Source organism: Pseudophryne corroboree, chromosome 9, assembly GCF_028390025.1.
Source record: "Pseudophryne corroboree isolate aPseCor3 chromosome 9, aPseCor3.hap2, whole genome shotgun sequence".
NCBI lineage: Eukaryota > Metazoa > Chordata > Amphibia > Anura > Myobatrachidae > Pseudophryne > Pseudophryne corroboree.
The window spans coordinates 398,471,686-398,487,566 of record NC_086452.1 but is presented as its reverse complement, the minus strand read 5'-3'; the positions used below and the strand labels follow the sequence as shown (position 1 = coordinate 398,487,566).

Below are 15,881 nucleotides of genomic sequence, written 5' to 3'. Positions count from 1 at the left end.
CGACAGACAGTTGACGACATGAGACAGCCGGCTACTCAGCTTGTGCCTGTCCAGGGGTCTCAAACGCCATCAGGGGCTTTAAAACGCCCGTTACCTCAAATGGCAGACACAGACACGGATACTGACTCCAGTGTCGATGATGAGGAGACAAACGTGACTTCCACTAGGGCCACACATTACATGATTGAAGCAATGAAAAATGTATTGCATATCTCTGATAATACAAGTACCACTAAAAAGGGTATTATGTTTGGTGAGAAAAAACTGCCTGTAGTTTTTCCTGTATCCGAGGAATTAAATGAAGTGTGTGATGAGGCGTGGGTTTCCCCCGATTAAAAAACTTATAATTCCTAAAAGGTTATTGGCATCGTACCCTTTCCCGCCAGAGGATAGGGCACGTTGGGAAACACCCCCTAGGGTGGATAAAGCACTCACACGCTTGTCTAAACAGGTAGCACTACCCTCTCCTGATACGGCCGCCCTAAAGGAACCTGCCGATAGAAAGCTGGAGAATATCCTAAAATGTATATACACTCACACGGGTGTTATACTGCGACCAGCAATCGCCTCAGCCTGGATGTGCAGTGCGGGCCTGGCGTGGTCGGATTCCCTGACTGAAAATATTGATACCCTAGATAGGGACAGTATATTACTGACTATAGAGCATTTGAAGGATACATTTCTATATATGCGTGATGCACAGAGGGATATTTGCCGACTGGCATCAAGAGTTAGCGCGCTGTCCATTTCTGCAAGAAGAGGTTTATGGACGCGGCAGTGGTCAGGTGATGCGGATTCTAAAAGGCACATGGAAGTATTGCCTTATAAGGGGGAGGAGTTATTTGGGGTAGGTCTATCAGACCTGGTAGCCACGGCAACTGCTGGAAAATCCACATTTTTACCCCAGGTAGCTTCTCAACCTAAGAAGACGCCGTATTATCAGGCGCAGTCCTTTCGGCCCCATAAGGGCAAGCGGGCAAAAGGCGCCTCATTTCTGCCCCGTGGCAGAGGGAGAGGAAAAAGGCTGCAACAAACAGCCAGTTCCCAGGAACAAAAGCCCTCTCCCGCCTCCGCAAAGTCCTCAGCATGACGCTGGGGCTTTACAAGCGGACTCAGGCACGGTGGGGGCCCGTCTGAAGAAGTTCAGTGCGCAGTGGGCCCACTCGCAAGTGGACCCCTGGATCCTTCAGGTGGTATCTCAAGGGTACAAATTGGAATTCGAGACGTCTCCCCCTCGCCGTTTTCTAAAGTCTGCTTTACCGACGTCTCCCTCAGACAGGGAGGCAGTATTGGAAGCCATTCACAAGCTATATTCCCAGCAGGTGATAATCAAGGTACCCCTCCTACAACAGGGAAAGGGGTACTATTCCACACTATTTGTGGTACCGAAGCCGGACGGCTCGGTGAGACCAATTTTAAACCTAAAATCCTTGAACACTTACATACAAAGGTTCAAATTCAAGATGGAGTCACTCAGAGCAGTGATTGCAAACCTGGAAGAAGGGGACTATATGGTGTCTCTGGACATCAAAGATGCTTACCTACATGTCCCAATTTACCCTTCTCACCAAGGGTACCTCAGGTTTGTGGTACAGAACTGTCACTATCAGTTTCAGACGCTGCCGTTTGGATTGTCCACGGCACCCCGGGTCTTTACCAAGGTAATGGCCGAAATGATGATACTCCTTCGAAGGAAGGGAGTTTTAGTTATCCCTTACTTGGACGATCTCCTGATAAGGGCAAGATCCAGGGAACAGTTGGAAGTCGGAGTAGCACTATCTCAGATAGTGCTGCGCCAGCACGGTTAGATTCTCAATATTCCAAAATCGCAGCTGATCCCGACGACACGACTTCTATTCCTAGGGATGATCCTGGACACAGTCCAGAAAAAGGTGTTTCTCCCGGAGGAGAAAGCCAGGGAGTTATCCGAACTAGTCAGAAATCTCCTAAAACCAGGCCAAGTCTCAGTGCATCAATGCACAAGGGTCCTGGGAAAGATGGTGGCTTCTTACGAAGCAATCCCATTCGGCAGATTCCACGCAAGAACCTTCCAGTGGGATCTGCTAGACAAATGGTCCGGGTCGCATCTTCAGATGCATCAGCGGATAATCTTGTCACCAAGGACAAGGGTGTCTCTCCTGTGGTGGTTGCAGAGTGCTCATCTTCTAGAGGGCCGCAGATTCGGCATTCAGGACTGGGTCCTGGTGACCACGGATGCCAGCCTGAGAGGCTGGGGAGCAGTCACACAGGGAAGAAATTTCCAGGGCTTGTGGTCAAGCCTGGAGACATCACTTCACTTCACATAAATATCCTGGAGCTAAGGGCCATCTACAATGCTCTAAGCCTAGCAAGACCTCTGCTTCAAGGTCAGCCGGTGCTGATCCAGTCAGACAACATCACGGCAGTCGCCCACGTAAACAGACAGGGCGGCACAAGAAGCAGGAGGGCAATGGCAGAAGTTGCAAGGATTCTTCGCTGGGCGGAAAATCATGTGATAGCACTGTCAGCAGTGTTCATTCCGGGAGTGGACAACTGGGAAGCAGACTTCCTCAGCAGACACGACCTCCACCCGGGAGAGTGGGGACTTCACCCAGAAGTCTTCCACATGATTGTGAACCGTTGGGAAAAACCAAAGGTGGACATGATGGCGTCCCGCCTCAACAAAAAAACTAGACAGGTATTGCGCCAGGTCAAGGGACCCTCAGGCAATAGCTGTGGACGCTCTGGTAACACCGTGGGTGTACCAGTCAGTGTATGTGTTCCCTCCTCTGCCTCTCATACCCAAGGTACTGAGAATCATAAGAAGGAGAGGAGTAAGGACTATACTCGTGGCTCCGGATTGGCCAAGAAGGACTTGGTACCCGGAACTTCAAGAGATGCTCACAGAGGACCCGTGGCCTCTACCTCTAAGAAAGGACCTGCTCCAGCAGGGACCCTGTCTGTTCCAAGACTTACCGCGGCTGCGTTTGACGGCATGGCGGTTGAACGCCGGATCCTGAAGGAAAAAGGCATTCCGGATGAAGTCATCCCTACCCTGATCAAAGCCAGGAAGGATGTAACCGTACAGCATTATCACCGTATTTGGCGTAAATATGTTGCGTGGTGCGAGGCCAGGAAGGCCCCTACAGAGGAATTTCAACTGGGTCGTTTCCTGCATTTCCTGCAAACAGGACTGTCTATGGGCCTAAAATTAGGGTCCATTAAGGTTCAAATTTCGGCCCTGTCGATTTTCTTCCAGAAAGAACTGGCTTCAGTTCCTGAAGTTCAGACGTTTGTCAAGGGGGTACTGCATATACAGCCTCCTTTTGTGCCTCCAGTGGCACCTTGGGATCTCAATGTAGTTTTGGGGTTCCTAAAATCACATTGGTTTGAACCACTCACCAGTGTGGACTTAAAATATCTCACATGGAAAGTGGTAATGCTGTTGGCCCCGGCTTCAGCCAGGCGTGTCTCAGAATTGGCGGCTTTATCCTATAAAAGCCCTTACCTAATTTTTCATACGGACAGGGCAGAATTGAGGACTCGTCCTCAATTTCTCCCTAAGGTGGTTTCAGCGTTTCACTTGAACCAGCCTATTGTGGTACCTGCGGCTACTAGGGACTTGGAGGACTCCAAGTTGCTGGACGTAGTCAGGGCCCTGAAAATATGTTTCCAGGACGGCTGGAGTCAGAAAATTTGACTCGCTGTTTATCCTGTATGCACCCAACAAGCTGGGTGCTCCTGCTTCTAAGCAGACTATTGCTCGTTGGATTTGTAGTACAATTCAGCTTGCACATTCTGTGGCAGGCCTGCCACAGCCAAAATCTGTAAAAGCCCATTCCACAAGGAAGGTGGGCTCATCTTGGGCGGCTGCCCGAGGGGTCTCGGCTTTACAACTTTGCCGAGCAGCTACTTGGTCAGGGGCAAACACGTTTGCTAAATTCTACAAATTTGATACCCTGGCTGAGGAGGACCTGGAGTTCTCTCATTCGGTGCTGCAGAGTCATCCGCACTCTCCCGCCCGTTTGGGAGCTTTGGTATAATCCCCATGGTCCTTACGGAGTTCCCAGCATCCACTAGGACGTCAGAGAAAATAAGAATTTACTTACCGATAATTCTATTTCTCGTAGTCCGTAGTGGATGCTGGGCGCCCATCCCAAGTGCGGATTGTCTGCAATACTTGTACATAGTTGTTACAAAAATCGGGTTATTATTGTTGTGAGCCATCTTTTCAGAGGCTCCTCTGTTATCATGCTGTTAACTGGGTTCAGATCACAGGTTGTACGGTGTGATTGGTGTGGCTGGTATGAGTCTTACCCGGGATTCAAAATCCTTCCTTATTGTGTACGCTCGTCCGGGCACAGTATCCTAACTGAGGCTTGGAGGAGGGTCATAGGGGGAGGAGCCAGTGCACACCAGGTAGTCCTAAAGCTTTTACTTTTGTGCCCAGTCTCCTGCGGAGCCGCTATTCCCCATGGTCCTTACGGAGTTCCCAGCATCCACTACGGACTACGAGAAATAGAATTATCGGTAAGTAAATTCTTATTTTCTCCTAGTCCGTAGAGGATGCTGGGCGCCCGTCCCAGTGCGGAAACTCTGCAAGACTTGTATATAGTTGTTGCTTACATAAGGGTTATGTTACAGTTGACATCGGTCTTGGACCGTTACTGTAGTTTGTTCATAGTGTTAACTGGTTATGTATGTTCCAGGTTACATGGTATGATTGGTGTGGGCTGGTATGAATCTTGCCCTTGGGTTGCTAAATCCTGCCTTGTATTGTCCATCTCCTCTGGGCACAGTTCTCTAACTGAGGTCTGGAGGAGGGGCATAGAGGGAGGAGCCAGTGCACACCCATAGTCAAAGTCCTTTTTAGGTGCCCTATCTCCTGCGGAGCCAGTCTATACCCCCCATGGTCCTTACGGAGTCCCCAGCATCCTCTACGGACTAGGAGAAATAGATTTACCGGTAGGTTTAAAATCTTATTTTTGACAACATATACAGCGGTCCCATCAGGTGAGAGTTCAGGATCAGGCAATGCCAAGAGACTGTTATGAAATGTGCCAACTTCCAGCTGGAACCACTGATTGTAAAGACAAACCGTAGAAGGGTGCAGCTAATTTCAAGGCCTCAGGTGACAAGACTTCATGCAGTACGATAGTGACCTGTCATGCTTGCTTGCACACCAGTATATGAAATTTGTCTGCCCATATAGCCAAGTAACACATTCCATTATTCTAGTGCATTTTTCTCTTCCGTACCCAGAGTGGCCTTTACAGAATGCAGTAACCCTTCATTGAGCTACTTATGGAGCTCAATTTGAAGACTGTCTGTTAAGGTTTAAGCGTTTATGACAGGTTGTTACTATTTGGAGAGGTCGATAATCATGAACCCATAAGCTGGGGAGGGCCTTTAATTATGATTTCTCTATCGTCCTAGTGGATGCTGGGGTTCCTGAAAGGACCATGGGGGAATAGCGGCTCCGCAGGAGACAGGGCACAAAAAGTAAAGCTTTACGATCAGGTGGTGTGTACTGGCTCCTCCCCCTATGACCCTCCTCCAAGCCTCAGTTAGATTTTTGTGCCCGGCCGAGAAGGGTGCAATCTAGGTGGCTCTCCTAAAGAGCTGCTTAGAAAAGTTTAGCTTAGGTTTTTTATTTTACAGTGAGTCCTGCTGGCAACAGGATCACTGCAACGAGGGACTTAGGGGAGAAGAAGTGAACTCACCTGCGTGCAGGATGGATTGGCTTCTTGGCTACTGGACATTAGCTCCAGAGGGACGATCACAGGTACAGCCTGGATGGTCACCGGAGCCTCGCCGCCGGCCCCCTTGCAGATGCTGAAACGAGAAGAGGTCCAGAATCGGCGGCAGAAGACTCCTCAGTCTTCTTAAGGTAGCGCACAGCACTGCAGCTGTGCGCCATTTTCCTCTCAGCACACTTCACACGGCAGTCACTGAGGGTGCAGGGCGCTGGGAGGGGGGTGCCCTGGGAGGCAAATGAAAACCTATTTTGGCTAAAAATACCTCACATATAGCCTCCGGGGGCTATATGGAGATATTTAACCCCTGCCAGAATCCACTAAAGAGCGGGAGACGAGCCCGCCGAAAAAGGGGCGGGGCCTATCTCCTCAGCACACAGCGCCATTTTCCTCACACAGCTCCGCTGGTCAGGAAGGCTCCCAGGCTCTCCCCTGCACTGCACTACAGAAACAGGGTAAAACAAGAGAGGGGGGGCAAAATTGTGGCAAAATTATATTATTAAAGCAGCTATACAGGGAGCACTTATTATAAGGCTATCCCTGTCATATATAGCGCTTTTTGGTGTGTGCTGGCAAACTCTCCCTCTGTCTCCCCAAAGGGCTAGTGGGGTCCTGTCTTCTTTAAGAGCATCCCCTGTGTGTCTGCTGTGGGTCGGTACGTGTGTGTCGACATGTATGAGGACGATATTGGTGTGGAGGCGGAGCAATTGCCAAATATGGGGATGTCACCCCCTAGGGGGTCGACACCAGAATGGATGCCTTTATTTATGGAATTACGGGATAGTGTCAACACGCTAAAGCAGTCGTTTGACGACATGAGACGGCCGGGCAATCAATTAGCACCTGTCCAGGCGCCTCAAACACCGTCAGGGGCTGTAAAACGCCCTTTGCCTCAGTCGGTCGACACAGACCCAGACACAGGCACTGATTCCAGTGGCGACGGTGATGAATCAACCGTATTTTCCAGTAGGGCCACACGTTATATGATTTTGGCAATGAAGGAGGCGTTACATATTGCTGATACTACAGGTACCACAAAACAGGGTATTATGTGGGGTGTGAAAAAACTACCTATAGTTTTTCCTGAATCAGATGAATTAAATGAGGTGTGTGATGAAGCGTGGGTTGCCCCCGATAAAAAAATGCTAATTTCAAAGAAGTTATTGGCTTTATACCCTTTCCCGCCAGAGGTTAGGGCGCGCTGGGAAACACCTCCTAGGGTGGACAAGGCGCTCACACGCTTATCAAAACAAGTGGCGTTACCCTCTCCTGAGACGGCCGCACTTAAAGATCCAGCAGATAGGAGGATGGAAAATATCCAAAAAAGTATATACACACATACAGGTGTTATACTACGACCAGCTATAGCGACAGCCTGGATGTGCAGTGCTGGGGTAGCTTGGTCAGAGTCCCTGATTGAAAATATTGATACCCTGGATAGGGACAATGTTTTACTGTCTTTAGAGCAAATAAAGGATGCATTTCTTTATATGCGTGATGCACAGAGGGATATTTGCACACTGGCATCACGGGTAAGTGCTATGTCCATTTCGGCCAGAAGAAGTTTATGGACGCGACAGTGGTCAGGTGATGCGGACTCAAAACGGCATATGGAAGTTTTGCCGTATAAAGGGGAGGAGTTATTTGGTGTCGGTCTATCGGATTTGGTGGCCACGGCTACAGCCGGGAAATCCACCTTTTTACCTCAAGTCACTCCCCAACAGAAAAAGACACCGACTTTTCAACCGCAGCCCTTTCGTTCCTTTAAAAACAAGAGAGCAAAGGGATATTCATATCTGCCACGAGGCAGAGGAAGGGGGAAGAGACTGCAACAGGCAGCTCCTTCCCAGGAACAGAAGCCCTCCCCCGCTTCTACAAAAGCCTCAGCATGACGCTGGGGCTTCTCAAGCGGACTCGGGGCGGTGGGGGGTCGTCTCAAGAATTTCAGCGCGCAGTGGGCTCACTCGCAGGTAGATCCCTGGATCCTGCAGATAATATCTCAGGGGTACAGGTTGGAACTAGAGACGGATCCACCTCGCCGTTTCCTGAAGTCTGCTTTACCAACGTCCCCCTCCGACAGGGTGACGGTCTTGGAAGCCATTCACAAGCTGTACTCTCAGCAGGTGATAGTCAAGGTACCTCTTTTACAACAAGGAAAGGGGTATTATTCCACTCTATTTGTGGTACCGAAGCCGGATGGCTCGGTAAGACCTATTCTAAATCTGAAATCCTTGAACCTGTACATAAAGAAGTTCAAGTTCAAGATGGAGTCACTCAGAGCAGTGATAGCGAACCTGGAAGAAGGGGACTTTATGGTATCCTTGGACATCAAGGATGCGTATCTCCACGTTCCAATTTACCCCTCACACCAGGGGTACCTCAGGTTCGTCGTACAGAACTGTCACTATCAGTTTCAGACGCTGCCGTTTGGATTGTCCACGGCACCTCGGGTCTTTACCAAGGTAATGGCCGAGATGATGATTCTTCTTCGAAGAAAAGGCGTATTCATTATCCCATACTTGGACGATCTCCTAATAAGGGCAAGGTCCAGAGAACAGCTAGAGATGGGATTAGCACTGTCTCAAGAAGTGCTAAAACAGCACGGGTGGATTCTGAATATTCCAAAATCCCAGTTAATTCCGACAACACGTCTGCTGTTCCTAGGGATGATTCTGGACACGGTTCAGAAAAAGGTATTTCTCCCGGAGGAAAAAGCCAAGGAGTTATCCGAACTTGTCAGGAACCTCCTAAAACCAGGAAAGGTGTCTGTACATCAATGCACAAGAGTCCTGGGAAAAATGGTGGCTTCTTACGATGCAATTCCATTCGGCAGATTCCACGCAAGAATTTTCCAGAGGGATCTGTTGGACAAATGGTCAGGGTCGCATCTTCAGATGCACCAGCGGATAACCCTGTCTCCAAGGACAAGGGTATCTCTTCTGTGGTGGTTGCAGAGTGCTCATCTATTGGAGGGCCGCAGATTCGGCATACAGGATTGGATCCTGGTGACCACGGACGCCAGCCTGAGAGGCTGGGGAGCAGTCACACAAGGAAGAAACTTCCAGGGCGTGTGGTCGAGCCTGGAAACGTCTCTTCACATAAACATTCTGGAACTAAGAGCAATCTACAATGCTCTAAGCCAGGCAGAACCTCTGCTTCAAGGAAAACCGGTGTTGATCCAGTCGGACAACATCACGGCAGTCGCCCATGTGAACAGACAGGGCGGCACAAGAAGCAGGAGTGCAATGGCAGAAGCTGCAAGGATTCTTCGCTGGGCAGAGAATCATGTGATAGCACTGTCAGCAGTGTTCATCCCGGGAGTGGACAACTGGGAAGCAGACTTCCTCAGCAGACACGACCTTCACCCGGGAGAGTGGGGTCTTCATCCAGAAGTTTTCCACATGCTGGTAACCCGTTGGGAAAGACCAATGGTGGACATGATGGCGTCTCGCCTCAACAAAAAACTGGACAGGTATTGCGCCAGGTCAAGAGATCCGCAGGCAATAGCTGTGGACGCGCTGGTAACGCCTTGGGTGTACCAGTCGGTGTATGTGTTTCCTCCTCTGCCTCTCATACCAAAAGTATTGAGAATTATACGGCAAAGAGGCGTAAGAACGATACTAGTGGTTCCGGATTGGCCAAGAAGGACTTGGTACCCGGAACTTCAAGAGATGATCACGGAAGATCCGTGGCCTCTACCTCTGAGAAGGGACTTGCTTCAGCAGGGTCCCTGTCTGTTTCAAGACTTACCGCGGCTGCGTTTGACGGCATGGCGGTTGAACGCCGGATCCTGAAGAAAAAAGGCATGCCGGAAGAAGTCATTCCTACTTTGATTAAAGCAAGGAAGGAAGTAACCGCGCAACATTATCACCGCATTTGGCGAAAATATGTTGCGTGGTGCGAGGATCGGAGTGCTCCGACGGAGGAATTTCAACTGGGTCGATTCCTACATTTCCTGCAATCAGGATTGTCTATGGGTCTCAAATTGGGATCTATTAAGGTTCAAATTTCGGCCCTGTCGATTTTCTTCCAGAAAGAATTGGCTTCAGTTCCTGAAGTCCAGACTTTTGTTAAGGGAGTGCTGCATATACAGCCCCCTGTGGTGCCTCCAGTGGCACCGTGGGATCTCAATGTTGTTTTGGACTTTCTCAAATCTCATTGGTTTGAACCACTAAAAACTGTGGATTTGAAATATCTCACATGGAAAGTGACCATGCTACTAGCCCTGGCTTCGGCCAGGAGAGTGTCAGAACTGGCAGCTTTATCTTACAAAAGCCCATATCTGATTTTCCATTCGGACAGGGCAGAACTGCGGACTCGTCCGCATTTTCTCCCTAAGGTGGTGTCAGCATTTCATCTGAACCAGCCTATTGTAGTGCCTGCGGCTACAAGCGACTTGGAGGACTCCAAGTTGTTGGACGTTGTCAGAGCTTTAAAAATATACATTTCAAGGACAGCTGGAGTCAGGAAATCTGACTCACTGTTTATACTATATGCTCCCAACAAGTTGGGCGCTCCTGCGTCTAAGCAGACTATTGCTCGCTGGATTTGTAGTACGATTCAGCTTGCACATTCTGTGGCAGGCCTGCCACAGCCAAAATCGGTAAAAGCCCACTCCACAAAGAAGGTGGGTTCTTCTTGGGCGGCTGCCCGAGGGGTCTCGGCATTACAACTCTGCCGAGCGGCTACGTGGTCGGGGGAGAACACGTTTGTAAAATTCTACAAATTTGATACCCTGGCTAAGGAGGACCTGGAGTTCTCTCATTCGGTGCTGCAGAGTCATCCGCACTCTCCCGCCCGTTTGGGAGCTTTGGTATAATCCCCATGGTCCTTTCAGGAACCCCAGCATCCACTAGGACGATAGAGAAAATAAGAATTTACTTACCGATAATTCTATTTCTCGGAGTCCGTAGTGGATGCTGGGCGCCCATCCCAAGTGCGGATTATCTGCAATAATTGTACATAGTTATTGTTACCTAATTCGGGTTATTGTTGTAGGGAGCCATCTTTCAGAGGCTCCTCTGTTATCATACTGTTAACTGGGTTTAGATCACAGGTTGTACGGTGTGATTGGTGTGGCTGGTATGAGTCTTACCCGGGATTCATAAATCCTTCCTTATTGTGTACGCTCGTCCGGGCACAGTATCCAACTGAGGCTTGGAGGAGGGTCATAGGGGGAGGAGCCAGTACACACCACCTGATCGTAAAGCTTTACTTTTTGTGCCCTGTCTCCTGCGGAGCCGCTATTCCCCCATGGTCCTTTCAGGAACCCCAGCATCCACTACGGACTCCGAGAAATAGAATTATCGGTAAGTAAATTCTTATTTTTCAGGCCAGTGTGTGTATGTATGTATGTATGTATATAATTAGGAACAAATTAGTGCAATATATTTATGACAACTGAAATTTCGTTTTTTCAGATCAGTAGAGGTCTTTGGAAAAAGTATGGAGACAAAAGAGTTATGGATACGCCTATATCTGAGGTACGTGACCTACTAGCATAAGTAGAACATATCCAACTCATTGGTGGATAAAGTAGGAATCAGGAACCAGTCCGCTTATTCTAGGAGCATCAGGCTCTTTCTCTAACGTCCTAAGTGGATGCTGGGGTCTCCGTAAGGACCATGGGGAATAGCGGCTCCGCAGGAGACTGGGCACATCTAAAGAAAGCTTTAGGACTATCTGGTGTGCACTGGCTCCTCCCCCTATGACCCTCCTCCAAGCCTCAGTTAGATCTCTGTGCCCGAACGAGAAGGGTGCACACTAGGGGCTCTCCTGAGCTTCTTAGTGAAAGTTTTAGTTTAGGTTTTTTATTTTCAGTGAGACCTGCTGGCAACAGGCTCACTGCATCGAGGGACTAAGGGGAGAAGAAGCGAACTCACCTGCGTGCAGAGTGGATTGGGCTTCTTAGGCTACTGGACATTAGCTCCAGAGGGACGATCACAGGCCCAGCCATGGATGGGTCCCAGAGCCGCGCCGCCGGCCCCCTTACAGAGCCAGAAGACAGAAGAGGTCCGGAAAATCGGCGGCAGAAGACATCCTGTCTTCACCAAGGTAGCGCACAGCACTGCAGCTGTGCGCCATTGCTCCTCAGCACACTTCACACTTCGGTCACTGAGGGTGCAGGGCGCTAGGGGGGGGCGCCCTGAGCAGCAATAAAAACACCTTGGCTGGCGAAAATACATCACATATAGCCCCCAGGGCTATATGGATGAATTTTAACCCCTGCCAGAATCCATAAAAAAGCAGGAGAAAAGTCCGCGAAAAAGGGGCGGAGCCTATCTCCTCAGCACACTGGCGCCATTTTCCCTCACAGCTCAGTTGGAGGGAAGCTCCCCTGGCTCTCCCCTGCAGTCACTACACTACAGAAAGGGTTAAAAAAGAGAGGGGGGCACTAATTAGGCGCAGTATTAACAATACAGCAGCTATAAGGGGAAAAACACTTATATAAGGTTATCCCTGTGTATATATATATAGCGCTTTGGTGTGTGCTGGCAAACTCTCTCTCTGTCTCCCCAAAGGGCTAGTGGGGTCCTGTCCTCTATCAGAGCATTCCCTGTGTGTGCTGTATGTCGGTACGTTTGTGTCGACATGTATGAGGAGAAAAATGATGTGGAGACGGAGCAGATTGCCTGTAATAGTGATGTCACCCCCTAGGGGGGTCGACACCTGAGTGGATGAACTGTTGGAAGGAATTACGTGACAGTGTCAGCTCTGTATAAAAGACAGTGGTTGACATGAGACAGCCGGCTACTCAGCTTGTGCCTGTCCAGACGTCTCATAGGCCGTCAGGGGCTCTAAAGCGCCCGTTACCTCAGATGGCAGATATAGACGCCGACACGGATACTGACTCCAGTGTCGACGGTGAAGAGACAAATGTGACTTCCAGTAGGGCCACACGTTACATGATTGAGGCAATGAAAAATGTTTTACACATTTCTGATAATACGAGTACCACCAAAAAGGGGTATTATGTTCGGTGAGGAAAAACTACCTGTAGTTTTCCTGAATCTGAGAAATTAAATGAGGTGTGTGATGATGCGTGGTTTTCCCCCGATAACAACTGATAATTTCTAAAATGTTATTGGCATTATATCCTTTCCCGCCAGAGGTTAGGGTGCGTTGGGAAACACCCCCTAGGGTGGATAAAGCGCTCACACGCTTGTAAGGGCTCTACCCTCTCCTGAGATGGCCGCCCTTAAGGATCCTGCTGATAGAAAGCAGGAGGGTATCCTAAAATGTATTTACACACATACTGGTGTTATACTGCGACCAGCAATCGCCTCAGCCTGGATGTGCAGTGCTGGGTTGGCGTGGTCGGATTCCCTGACTGAAAATATTGATACCCTAGATAGGGACAGTATATTTTTGCCTATAGAGCATTTAAAAGATGCATTTCTATATATGCGTGATGCACAGCGGAATATTTGCCGACTGGCATCAAGTCTAAGTGCGTTGTCCATTTCTACCAGTAGAGGGTTATGGACACGTCAGTGGTCAGGTGATGCGTATTCCAAACGGCATTTGGAAGTATTGCCTTAATAAGGGGAGGAGTTATTTGGGGTCGGTCTTTCAGACCTGGTGGCCACGGCAACAGCTGGGAAATCCACGTTTGTACCCCAGGTCGCCTCTCAACATGAGAAGACGCCGTATTATCAGGCGCAGTCTTTTCGTGGACAAGCGGGCAAAATGTTCCTCATTTCTGCCCCGTGACAGAGGGAGAGGAAAAAGGCTGCAGAAATCAGCCAGTTCCCAGGAACAGAAACCCTCTCCCGCCTCTGCCAAGCCCTCAGTATGACGCTGGGGCTTTACAAGCAGAATCAGGCACGGTGGGGGGCCCGTCTCAATGAATTTCAGCGCGCAGTGGGCTCACTCGCAAGTAGACCCCTGGATCCTTCAGGTGATATCTCAGGGGTACAAATTAGAATTCGAGACGTCTCCCCCTCGCCGTTTTCCTAAAGTCGGCTTTACCGATGTCTCCTTCTGACAGGGAGACAGTTTTGGAAGCCATTCACAAGCTGTATTCCCAGCAGGTGATAATCAAGGTACCCCTCCTGCAACAGGGAACGGGGTATTATTCCACACTGTTGTGGTACCGAAGCCGGACGGCTCGGTGAGACCGATTCTAAATCTAAAATCTTTGAACACTTACATACAGAGGTTCAAATTCAAGATTGAGTCACTCAGAGCAGTGATTGCGAACCTGGAAGAAGGGGACTACATGATGTCTCGGGACATCAAGGATGCTTACCTTCATGTCAAAAATTTACCCTTCTCACCAAGGGTACCTCAGGTTTATGGTACAGAACTGTCACTATCAGTTCAGACGCTGCCGTATGGATGGTCCACGGCACCCCGGGTCTTTACCAAGGTAATGGCCGAAATGATGATATTCCTTCGAAGGAAGGGAATTTTAGTTATCCCTTACTTGGACGATTCCCTGATAAGGGTAAGATCCAGGGAACAGTTGGAGGTCGGTGTAGCACTATCTCAGGTAGTGTTGCGGCAGCACGATTGGATTCTCAATATTCCAAAATCGCAGCTGGTTCCGACGACTTGTCTTCGGTTCCTAGGGATGATCCTGGACACAGTCCAGAAAAAGGTGTTTCTCCCGGAGGGGAAAGACAGGGAGTTATCCGAGCTAGTCAGGAACCTCCTAAAACGGAGCCAAGTCTCAGTGCATCAATGCACAAGGGTTCTGGGTAAAATGGTGGCTTCCTACGAAGCAATCCCATTCGGCAGATTCCACGCAAGAACTTTCCAGTGGGACCTGCTGGACAAATGGTCCTGGTCGCATCTTCAGATGCATCAGCGGATAACCCTGTCACCAAGGACAAGGGTGTCCCTCCTGTGGTGGTTGCAGAGTGCTCATCTTCTAGAGGGCCGCAGATTCGGCATTCAGGACTGGGTCCTGGTGACCACGGATGCCAGCCTGCGAGGCTGGGGAGCAGTCACACAGGGAAGGAATTTCCAGGGCTTATGGTCAAGCCTGGAGACATCACTTCACATAAATATCCTGAAGCTAAGGGACATTTACAATGCTCTAAGCTTAGCAAGACCTCTGCTTCAAGGTCAGCCGGTGTTGATCCAGTCGGACAACATCACGGCAGTCACCCACGTAAACAGACAGGGTGGCACAAGAAGCAGGAGGGCAATGGCAGAAGCTGCAAGGATTCTTCGCTGGGCGGAAAATCATGTGATAGCACTGTCAGCAGTATTCATTCCGGGAGTGGACAACTGGGAAGCAGACTTCCTCAGCACGACCTCCACCCGGGAGAGTGGGGACTTCACCCAGAAGTCTTCCACATGATTATAAACCGTTGGGAAAAACTCGACAGGTATTGCGCCAGGTCAAGGGACCCTCAGGCAATAGCTGTAGACGCTCTGGTAACACCGTGGGTGTACCAGTCAGTGTATGTGTTCCCTCCTCTGCCTCTCATACCCAAGGTACTGAGATTGATAAGATGGAGAGGAGTAAGCACTATATTCGTGGCTCCGGATTGGCCAAGAAGGACTTGGTAACCGGAACTTCAAGAGATGCTCACGGAGGATCCGTGGCCTCTACCTCTAAGAAGGGACCTGCTCCAACAAGGACCCTGTCTGTTCCAAGACTTACCGCGGCTGCGTTTGACGGCATGGCGGTTGAACGCCGGATCCTGAAGGAAAAAAAGGCATTCCGGATGAAGTCATCCCTATCCTGATCAAAGCCAGGAAGGATGTAACCGCAAAACATTATCACCGCATTTGGCGAAAATATGTTGCGTGGTGTGAGGCCAGTAAGGCCCGACGGAGGAAATTCAACTGGGTCGATTCCTACATTTCCTGCAAACAGGAGTGTCTATGGGCCTGAAATTGGGGTCCATTAAGGTTCAAATTTCGGCCCTGTCAATTTTCTTCCAAAAAGAACTAGCTTCAGTCCCTGAAGTTCAGACGTTTGTAAAAGGGGTACTGCATATACAGCCTCCTTTTGTGCCTCCAGTGGCACTTTGGGATCTCAATGTAGTTTTTTGGGTTCCAAAAGTCACATTGGTTTGAACCACTTAAATCTGTGGAGTTAAAATATCTCACATGGAAAGTGGTCATGCTGTTGGCCCTGGCCTGGGCCAGGCGCGTGTCAGAATTGGCGGCTTTATCCTGTAAAAGCCC

The 15,881-nt window shown here is 49.6% G+C and overlaps 1 protein-coding gene across 2 annotated transcripts in view; it reads left to right on the top strand.

Annotated features, from left to right (window-relative positions):
- PDHB (pyruvate dehydrogenase E1 subunit beta) overlaps window positions 1–15,881 on the top strand; it is a 49,461-nt gene that overhangs the window by 22,499 nt on the left and 11,081 nt on the right. For both annotated transcript variants that reach the window (XM_063940881.1, XM_063940880.1), the window contains one exon: window positions 11,156–11,218. In XM_063940881.1, the coding sequence (XP_063796951.1) occupies window positions 11,156–11,218 (63 nt within the window). The remainder of the gene's footprint in view (window positions 1–11,155; window positions 11,219–15,881) is intronic.